The sequence below is a fragment of the Coenobita brevimanus genome, chromosome 71 (genome assembly GCF_032717465.1).
Source record: "Coenobita brevimanus isolate Jiangsu-jjx chromosome 71, ASM3271746v2, whole genome shotgun sequence".
Classification (NCBI taxonomy): Eukaryota; Metazoa; Arthropoda; class Malacostraca; order Decapoda; family Coenobitidae; genus Coenobita; species Coenobita brevimanus.
The window spans coordinates 56,393,454-56,404,657 of record NC_137024.1 but is presented as its reverse complement, the minus strand read 5'-3'; the positions used below and the strand labels follow the sequence as shown (position 1 = coordinate 56,404,657).

The window sequence follows — 11,204 nt, the reverse complement described above, 5'->3', positions numbered from 1 at the left end:
CACACCCAGATTGGCCCCACCTCACCACAAGCAGCATCGGCATTTGTTGAACAAGTTTTTCAAATATTTAGCCTCCATGGACTCTGTATCACACCTAATTCAATAGATCTAGTTGCCTTCTTTCAGTTACGTGGCTACAGTATAAAACTGAATGTATATAAAGTCAACACTCACGACTTTATATAAATCTGAAGCTGAAGTCCGGACCGCACTTCCTTCTACCAGCGACAGAACTGCAGTGATCGTCTCTAGCCAGGCGGGACTCAGGCGCTCCGAATCAGACCACCCTCGCATCAACGCAGTGAGTCGTTTGAGAGCAACACTTCGTCCAAGGCGATTTATTTTGCCTGTTTCATGTTAATATGTCATTGTCTGCTACTAACGGAAACTATAGTGACATCAAAATGTTATATATAGCATAAAAAAGTACATCTATACCGTATGTAACATGAGAAATAAATCGTTAAATTGTTGCGACTTATCCTGCACAAGATATCGGGTCTGGGTCGCGTGAGTTTCAATCGAACTCATGCGATATAAACAGTATGGGTAACTGACAAAAGTTATCGTTAAACGAAATTGATAATTCAGTAATTTTTATAATCATGTCAAATGCTGCTATTTCTTTTATCGCTGACTCAGACAACAGGATACATGAGCTTCTTTCAGTGAACTTCCATATCTTAAAATGAATATGGAACTGACTATAAGCACTATAATGTGATAAACAGCTGCCAGGTAACTGTTTTAATTCTACTTGCTATTATTTTTAATCTTATTTAAGGAGAGATTTAGCGGTATTCGAAACGTATGATGAAGGGGTGGAGTGAAGAGACAGGAGAGAGGGGTGAGTGAACTTCGAGGGATGGCAATCAAATGGCAGAGGACAAGGCGACTTGGAGGCGATTTGTTGTGGCCACCCCTTACAAGACAGACAGATAGGAAAATATAGATAGATGACAACCGAATCGTATTTAAAGGGTGTCTTCTTTATACACTAACGAGGGAGCCGGTGGAGCAGTGGTAGCATATGCAGCTCGCAAGACCAGAGTTCGATTCCCAGGCTGGACACTGCAGGAGAAAAACCCGTATCCCCTGTTCACTCAGCAGCATAACTGGGGACCTGGATGTAAAGTCGGTGGTTGTGTCGTATATATAAGACAGACTCGGCAAAAACGGCTCTGTCCTAACGATCCTTGTCTAGTCGATAAATATAAATCCTGGAATGGACCTTTACGGTAGCCTACTCTGCAGGCCTGAATATATTCTAGAAGGTTACGGGATCTTTCGTTACACTTTTTCCTCAGTAACTTCCTCTGCACATTAAACCTTACAGTGGTCACAGACGCAATCAATGCAAACTACTGTATGTTAAGGTGTAGTATGAAAAATAAGTCGACTGGGAGGAAGAGCTACGAAGCCTCCGATTCCACTAGGCCGATGATGATGATGATGATGTTAGTACTGTACCAACCCGAGGTCGATTTAAAATCCATAATGAAATTATGTACGTGTAGCCTATTATTTTCACAGAATGATTTTGTCTATGATTTTCACTCGGCCAAAACACTGAATTCATTGTAAGTGCTTCAGTAAACGTACATTTTCCTAGAAGCAGATGGGGAGGACTTTACTGCCTTTGTAAGAGATGAGTCCAGTAACAAGAGGAAATATTCTGGGCATGAAAGAAGGAAAGATAGCTGGTGAAGGAACATGGCCGACAAGGTTCCCGAAATGTTCCTGGCCTCTCTCTGCTAGGTTTTCTGCCATTCATCATGAGAGACTATATGCACGATTAAAACAGTCATTTCTGTTCAAAATACAATAGACACCCAAATACAAAGGAATTTCTTCACATTCGGTCTGTATGTGAGACTAAACGAGAAGAGATATCCATACTATCAGGTTACCAAGGCATTTTCTTCAACACTATTCTGGTCTGCGAGAGAAAACGAGATAACAGGCCAATACAGATACACTATTGTAAACAGTGGTGGGACATCGCTTGTAGTTGTGGTGTGTCACTTGTCGAGCCACTGTGAAGATTTGCATGGTTTATTAATCACACTGACAGGACATCCAACTGCTCTAAGCCAGTCTCACAGTTCACAAGAATAAGTGTTTACAACTGTTCAGCAGGTGACAGATGTATATCTATTCACTACGAGGTCTCTAAATTAGTACAACTACAGAAAAAGACATCCACCAAAAATATGTCGCAAATCGCAACACAAGACATGAGTAGGCCTACCCATATATGACTCTGGGTGAAAACCCATGACAAAGTCTACAGCCTCCCTGTGATGTTTGGCATGCAGAGGTGCGGCTACGGGGATGCCAGTGAGGCTCGGCCCCCAACCCCTCCAGTCAGACCCTGGCCCCCCACTGTCCCTTCCACCTGAAATTTCGGATTATTGGGATATTTAATGTGTAACATTATACCTCCCCAAAATAGGGCTTGGTCCCACCATGCCCCCCCCCCCCATCCACCTGACCCAGCTACACCACTGCTCCTACCCCCTCCAGTACACCACTGCCAATGATATTTATCTTAATGCAGAACTGTTGTAGAAATAAAGTTAACAAAAGCAATACGGTATCTGACTTATGTTACGAATGTGTTTCCTAAGCTGCAAAAAATCGTCTGGAGATAGCTGGAGTGAACTAAAACAAGCAGGACCATTAAGAAATGGCCACAACTCCGACCACCAGTTGGTCATCGGACCGAATATCTGGCTTTGCCCTCTAACTTTGGCCTTCGACACCTTGATAATTAACTTTTCCATGTGACTGATAATTTACTAATTGTTCACAAGGTCGAATCTCTTTACCCATGTTTTACCTTAATCTTTCGGCAAACCTTGTCATATAACTTTTCCTTGGACATTGTGTTCTCCCCCCCACCCCCCCAAAAAAAAGAAAAATAATCAACATCTTGGATGCTCCTCACCTTAACCATCAATCCTTATGTCAGTCACATTAAAACTGTTTAATGCTGGTCACACACTAGCACACAAATTGAACGTTTTGGACTACACTGCCCAGTGGCCCTGACCTTAATCGTTCCATCGCTTGGTTCAAAGCAAATCAAAACCATCTGAACCGATCTTACCATGTGGCCTTGGCTTTTGACCTATCCCTGTGACCTTGATCTCGAGCAAATTGTTTTCAAAATCGAATCCTTTTATTCCTGCCATATCCTCAACCCTTTGACAAAGCTTGGCCTAATTTATATAAAACTTGTCTAAGTTGTCCATCATTTGTAGCCTTGAATTTTGACCTATTGTTCTAAATAATAGCAGACATTTCTTGACTGACCCCTAACCTATGCAGCCTAGAAATAGGGTAATTGAGTTCGGTTTCCATTATTTCCTTCAACACTTGAGATCCTTCCCAAATTGAGGAAGAATGATTTTAAAAAGTAAAAAAAAAAAATCTGAAGCAATTACTGGTTGTGATCAACAAGAGTTATCCATAACTTTTTGGTGACGAGTTTCTCCATCTATCTTGTTATTGTGATCTGATCCATCCGTTCATCACTAAATACTTTTTTTCCTTTCCTCTCTCTCTCTCTCTCTCTCTCACACACACACACACACACACACACACACACACACACACACACACACACACACACACACACACACACACACACACACCAAGAACGTAGGATCCCGGGGATGGGCTGCTAGATCAGTCCCTGCATTGAAGGTGAGGTTAATCAGCCTCACTCGACCCTGTGTACAGCACATTAGGTGAGCACTGAACTCCAACCACTTCCTTGATGCAAACCCTTATAGGCTCAATCCAGCTGGAGCGCCTTTTTAAACCACTAAGTCACCATATGCCATTGTGATTTGATAGCAGAAAACGAAATCCTTAACCCCTTCAGACCGGTAATTTATTGTTTATTTTTGATACCTCCAGACGATTTTATTCACCTAAGTAAAGATCTCTTGGAGGGGTTAATGAATGCTGTAACTCCCTTTTCCAGTCCCAAAAGTCTCTCGAGCTGAATACAATCGTCTGAAGGTGGTAAGAACACAATGAAAAATGCATCCTCAGAGTGAAGGTGTTAGATTATTTTTCCCTTGCCATGCACTTTTCAGAAGGAAGGGGAGGGGGGGGGAGGCAAATGAATGAATCTCAATCCTTCACTACAATAACCTTTTCCTTCTCTTTTTTTTCTTTCATTATTCCCTTGCCCGAGGATATTATTTTATTCCAGCCACCCCTCAAGGAAAAAAAAAAAAACATTACTGATGGTTCTGTGCCACCTAGAATATTTAAGGTCACGCTCCGTCGCTCGTAAGGATGAAAATAAAGATAATTCAGGCTCGGATCCTTTATTTTGTGCGCCCCAAAACAGCTCTGCTCAGGTCAACTGGTAAGCTGCGAGGTTAGTTCCTACTCAGGTCAACTGAGCAATGGGATCCGATGGGTTGGAGAATTTCAATTTACTTCTCGTCCGAATATTATTTAGACAGAACAATTTGCAGGCTCTAAGCATTGGGTTCTTCAAAAAAAAAAAAAAAAAAAAAAATCAAAAGCTACCTGTCTGTGCGGGAGAAGCACAAGTTATACAGAATTCGAGAGGGTTAAGTGATGCATAATTAAGATGTAGCCAATGCTGCCTACGTTACTACTAGGCTACTATTGCTATCAAGATTTCAAGAAGCAATCGACTACTAGAAGGAGAAGCCAAAGGAAGGAACTAATGACGGGAAGTACATAACCAGACGCAAACTAGACGCACAGATATGCAGACACACAAGGCCTGGACAGGAAAATGTAAAAAAAAAAAAAAAAAAAAAAAAATCTTACTCCACTTGTAGTCACTCAAATAAGAAGGGGTTTACAAAACAGGAAGAGGCATTGCTCTATAAATCCTGTATACTTCTTAACTTACACCATTCTTAGAAACCCCTCAATACAAACATTTCCAAGACCAAATTACATATCCAATGACCAATTATAAGGAAGGAGGAACCGAGACACGACTGAGGAAAGAGACCAGACAAATGCACAGACCATTTATCAGGAGGGAGGAATCAAGAGGACAGGGACCAAACACAACCAAAGACCATCTAAGAGGAAAGAGGAACCAAGAAGACAGAAACCAAACATATCCTAAGACCGTAAGTTAGGAAGGAGGAATGAAGATGAGGCAGGACAGGGTACAGAGACCAAACAAATCTAAAAAACCATATATCAGCAATGACAATCCCAAGCCGAGCATCCTAAAGGGTAGCGTTGGTGAGGGCGAAGTCCAGGTTGTCCTCGGGGATCCTTCCGAACTCGGCGTTGGAGATTTCGTAGAGGGTTTCGGCCTGGTCGCAGGGGAAGGCCTCTGAGCGGGCGGCACAGGTGAGGGACTCCTGGTTGAAGATGGTCAGGTTCCCGCACATGAAGGAGAAGTGGGCCTCCTCGACGACCTGTGTGTCACGTATCCCAGGTCACTGTATTTATATTATTTTTAGACAAATATGAAAACATGGGTCTCTTAAAAAAAAAAATTTACACTAATCACCGCAACTGTAATGAAAAAGGGGGCCTCCTCCTCGATGTGTGTGCGGGAACGGTCGAACCTGTCACACATCTCAGGTTATTCTATCAATATCGTTTTCAGTCTTATAAAACATAGGCTGTAAAAAAACAACAACAATTCCATTACATCATCATCATCATCATCATCATCATCATCATCATCATCATCATCATGCATTATCCTAACCCAGTTTCCTCCTGCCTCAGTGAATGTGTGGCTCGCTTTCTGATGCACTGACTAACCAAAGCAACAAGATAATGCAAGAGAATAAATAGATAAATATAATTAAAAACAATAAACAAATAAGATAAAAATAATGAATAAATGGATGAAAATAAAATATAAATAAAATACAAGAGAATATAATTAAATGACTCACGCAGCGCAGTTCATCGTTCGCGGTGAGACTGAAGTGAAAAATAAATAAAAATAATAAACACATAAATGGAAGAGATAGACAGATACACACAAAAAATAAATAAATAAATAAATAAATGACTCACGTTGCCAAATTCATCGTTGACAGGAAGGCACACATGAAAGACCTCACAATCATTGGCCACGTCGGCGTAGTACCCGTAGGGGCGACCAGCGCAGGAGAAGGAGGTGACGATGTTGGCCCTCAGGAGCTCCACACCGTAGGGCAGCTGGTAGGCGGACCGGGCATAAACGGCGGAGAGGCAGACCGAGAGGAAGAGCGCGGCGATCACTGGCTTCATGGTGCTGAGTGGTGAGGAAAATGGTGGTGGTGGGGTTACCGGGAGTAGAGAAAAACAGAAGAGCGGTAGGAGTGGCAGAATAAAGGATGGTTGAAAGATTGGAGAGCATAGCAGGTGGTAGAGTGAGAGGGATGTGAGAGGCTTGAGGGGCTAGGAGAAACAGGAGAGGGGTAAGGATGGTAGGAGAGAAGAAAGGTAGAATGAGAAGAGTAACAGGTGACTGAGAGAAAAGGAGGGAGAAGTAGGAGAGAAATAAAGGTGGACGAAGAAAGAGTGGGTGTAAGAGAGACGACAGGTAGGCAGACGGACAGGAGTGCGGCGATCACTGGCTTCATGGTGCTGGGTGAGGTGGGAGAAGATGGCGATGGGGTAACGGGGAAAGAAAAAATGGAAGAGAAAAGGAAAGGGAAAGGGTGATAGACAGTGGCGGACAGGCAGACGTACAGGAGGAGTGCGGTGATTATTATTTGTGGAAACTATTTCAAACCCCGTCACTATAAAGGTTTGGCCAAAGATAACAGAACCATCTGGAGGCAGCAATAATAAGCTAAAAAAACAAATTGTGTGTGTGTGTGTGTGTGTGTGTGTGTGTGTGAACTCAGTCACTGTGTTCCTTAACATTTATTTATTTATTCATTTTTATTTACTTATTTTGAGATGATAAGGAATATTAATGGATTACTGAATATGAAGACAAGAGCCAAGACATGACCAGCATAACGTAAGAGTGTATTCTCAGTAGTATTAAATGCAACCCCAAGCTCATCCGCAGGTCACCATCCTCCTTTCGGGGGAGAGGGAGGGGAATGACGGACATCAGCATAACCGGGAAGCTCCACTCCCCGGTCATGTCGGCGCCACCAAGCGAAGGCGTCTCTCTCCAGCAACACAAAATTTGATAAAGGGGAGTACTGAATACGACAATTTAGAGTACAAAACATAGCTTAATATTTTGTGTTCAAAGCAACATGCACTGCTAGAAAAATAACCGACGATTTTAATGTTACATTAGAAAGTAATCCTACCACAGCTGCCTCTTGCTGAGTTTTTAATCCCTTCAGCCCGAGGACGCCATTTTTATTTTTTGCTGCTACTAGTCTATTTCATTCTCGTTAGGAAGGGTGTCTGGTGAGGAAAAAGGTTAATTATGACCATTTCTCCCCCTCCTTGTCCAAAAAAATCTCTCTTGACACCTTCAGTTTTATCATGAATTTTCTGTTGTAGCCTTGTCACTGCCAGACGATTCTATTAAGTTTAGTAAAGACGTTTTGTGGTGAAAAGGTTAATGGAGGCAATATCTGACCTGTCCAGTTCGTAAAGCGTCTCCCAAGATGAATAAAATCGTCTGGTGGTAGGAAGAATAGAATGAAAAATAAGTCATAGCAGTGAAGGGCTCAAAACAAACATACTCGTGGCGTACTGAGTCATGGTTCTAGTGGTAAGCAAATGAATAAGGGCCTGCTTTCCCGCCAGTACTTTCACCAGAGTTTGATTCAAGCTACACCAAATTACTGCTTCTCCTTTTCCTTGGCATGACATCATAGCTTATACTGGAGAGGGACGCCTTCATGTGGTGGCACCGATATAACCAGACGCCTCAACTTCCTGGATATACAAACGAAACCTAACTACTTCCCTATCCCCCAAAAGGAGGATAGTGGACCTCAGGAGAAAGGCAGTGTAAACCTGTAGCCCGCTGGGTTCACGTTTCAAAAAAGCCTGGGTTGCAGCTACTACAACTACTACCAGCTCACTCTAACTAAAGAGCTCACCTGAGAGGAGAGGTTCGTTGGGGAGTGTATAGTCTCACTTGTGGTCGGTTAGTCACTGGCATCACCGACCCTATCCACAACTTATATACCCCTAACGCCCTACCTCTGTCCCGCCCTGGCTTGCCTGCCTACCGTGCCCTGCCCTGCCCTAGTCCCTACCTACCTTACCCTATACCTATGCCCTGACTCACACTACCTCATTATAATGTCCTGCCCTGCCCAAACCACTACTTGCCTACCTTGTCTTGTCCTGCCTTAACCCCTACCTACCTATCCTCTCCTGTCCTGCCCTAACCCCTACTTGCCTATCTTGCCTTGTCCTGCACTAGCTTCTGTCTGCCCACCCTATCCTGCCCTAGTCCCTGCCTGCCAACCCTACACTTACTTGTCCTGCCCTAACCTCTACCTTCCCTATACCCTGTTTTAGACCCTGCCCGCTACCCTACCCTACCGTGCCCAGCCCTATTCTACCCAAGTCCCCACTTTGTCCTAGTCAGCCTCCTCAACTCTTGCTTGCCTACACTATCGTTCCGTCCCCTATTCATCACCGAATGTATATCCCCATACCATCTAAATACACTACTTCAACGCTGCTCTACTGTCTACAGATTTCCTTTCTCCACATCTTTCAAGAATCACAGTATTTCTTATCCAGTCCACTCTACGCACTCCACACACTCCTCAGTAACCCCATCTCCAGTGCTCTTACTCTTGATTTTTCGTTTTCATTCCACGTCTAGGTCTCACACTTGTACGTTAATGTGGGCACAAAAACAACATGCAACCCTGTCATAGCCTCCACACTCAGATCTCTGTTTCGTATCAAGCCCTTCATAGCACCATCCACTTTTCTTCCCTGTGCTACTCTTCTTTCCAGTTTTACTCATCTACCTCGCTAGTTCATTACTACATCAATATTTTCACCATGCTAAAGTTTCCTACAAGGCGCAAGATGGTGTGGGTGTGTACGCGGGCGGTGGTGTGGGCGGGGTGGGTGTTGGAAGTTGCCCTGGCGACCACACACGCCTCCACCCAGGTCCTTCTCCCCTACAGCACCATCATGTTTAAGGAGGCGGTGGGGAGACTGGAGAACATGATGGAGGGGGAGGAAAAGGAGAGAAAGGAGAGAGGAAGGAGAGATCGAGTGAAATGGGTAACGGAGAAAGACAGAGTGAAAAAGAGATGGAAAACGGAGATATGGAGAGCAGGGGAGGATAAGGAGAGATGGGGCACCGTGTTGGGGGCGGGAGTCAACGTGTGGAGCATTGTACTGAACGCGGGCATCATCGTCCTCGCCTGCTCCTTCCACACCCTCGTTGTCTCCTGCCACGTCGTCACCTTCCACCTCGGCTCGCCTCTCCTGTACGCCCACACCATCGCCAACGCCTGGCTTTCTCAACCTCTATTTTAAAGGATGTATTTAAGCTTTTTAGAGTGACCTGTTTCACTTCTAAATCCTACCTACACTGATTTCGCCTTTAAGTTTTTTCTCGCACTGTTTTCTTCCCTGTTTCATCTCTAAATACTTCCCTACTACTGTTTTCTCCCCTGTTTCACTCCTAAATCTTTCCTTCCTGCTGTTTTCTTCCCTGTTTCACCATGTAACCCTCCCCTCCTATAGTTTCCTCCTTCCTCTCCTGTTACCTGTCTCGCTACTAAACCCTTCCCTTCTTTATTTATTTTTATTCTAGTTTACTAAATATTCCTGTTTCAACTTTTTCTTTTTTAGTACGTCTGTCCGTTCTCATTCCTCTCATCCTTTCATCTCTTCTTCGATCTTCCCTGATTGCTCTCTCTCTCCCTCTCTCCCTCCTGCAGCGTCTTCGTCTCCTTTGATCGAACTATCGTACATGGTAAAGAGGCTCCCTAGCACCTCGTCCTTAGCGATTTATATTACATACTACACGCCACTATTCCCCATAATGTCACGTATATATTTCTAACAGCGACACGGATTGTATAAGGTATCACATCAAGAATATTACCAAAAACACATACAGAAAAAATAATGACAAGATAAAGTTATAATGTAGCTTCAGAAACACAGGAACTTTTCTATTTATTTATTTATTTATTTATTCATTCCTTTATTTACTTAGTTTGTTTGTTATTTTTTTCAATGTCGATATTATTTGCTATATGAAGGTATGTTTCGAATAAAAAAAATATGCCAAAGAAGCGGAGCTACTGAGCCTGCTAAATCCACAGGACCCGTTTCTCTCCCTCTCTCTCTCTCTCTCTCTCGGCAGGTAAGAAGAGGCAGACGGTCAGTGGTTCAACAGGACACGCTCTTCTCTTTCAAGGTTACACACCTGGCCTCTCTCTCACTTTCTTCCTCCTCTCATGTACCGCGGACCCCACCGCCCTGCCGCCCCCCCCCCTCTCTCTCTCTCTCTCTCTAACAACGCCGTCTGGCTAATCTTCATCTACCATCCTCCCACAAAACCTAATTCCTAGATACGGGTCTGCACACAACCTTGTTCAGATAATAAGCTTCTGTGCCCGTGAATACCCCTCATTATGTAACCGTTCTCATCTCTCTTCTCTCCGTCAGCGTCTTGTCTCATGTGGTATTTGCTTGCGGCTCTTTCTTCCTCCTTCCACTTTTCTGGTGGTATTCTTCTCCTCTCCCCACTTTCTTGTTCTTTTCTTCGCTTCCCATTTCTTCATTCTTACCTCTCTCTTTTTCTTAGAACTGTTATCCTTCCCCCACTATATTGTCAACATTTATTTCCTTCCCAACCACTCTCTTCCCTCTTCAACCTCACTCTCTCTCTCTCTCTCTCTCTCTCTCTCTCTCTCTCTCTCTCTCTCTCTTATTTCTGCCCCTCTATCTATCTATCAATGTATAGACAGAGGCCTTCATCCAGTAAAGGAAGGCCACAAATTAAGCACCTTCATGTCATTCAATCTTCTGCCATCAAGCCTCCCTCTCTCCAACTAATTTCCTGACAACTCTATCTTCTCTTTCCTTTTTTTATATTATCATCCTTCTCTCAGTTCTTTCTCAAATACTCTTCCTCTTCCCTCCTTCTCGTTTTTTCCTCCGCCTCTCCCACTCTTCCATCCTTCCCTCTCACACCCTCCCATTATTCCAGTCCTCATTTTAACATGCAAATTTCTGACGGATTTCCAGAGCACAGTCATACTATATATACTTGCTTC

The 11,204-nt window shown here is 43.6% G+C and overlaps 1 protein-coding gene across 1 annotated transcript; it reads right to left on the bottom strand.

The window, feature by feature from the left end:
* Positions 1-5,240: 5,240 nt before the first annotated feature.
* Positions 5,241-6,270, bottom strand: LOC145406790 (uncharacterized). Its single transcript, XM_080277886.1, has 2 exons — positions 6,052-6,270; positions 5,241-5,435 (listed from the first exon to the last, which is right to left on the bottom strand). Exons 1-2 carry the CDS (start codon positions 6,265-6,267, stop codon positions 5,241-5,243), a joined length of 411 nt encoding a protein of 136 aa, XP_080134012.1. The 5' UTR covers positions 6,268-6,270.
* Between the last annotated feature and the right edge of the window lie 4,934 nt (positions 6,271-11,204).

Bases quoted from the DNA above. Each gene is read 5' to 3' on its own strand.
- LOC145406790 (XM_080277886.1), bottom strand. From the start codon at position 6,267: ATGAAGCCAGTGATCGCCGCGCTCTTCCTCTCGGTCTGCCTCTCCGCC. The intron at 5,436-6,051 runs GTGAGTCATTTA...CGTGACACACAG, and splicing joins TCAACGATGAATTTGGCAAC to GTCGTCGAGGAGGCCCACTT.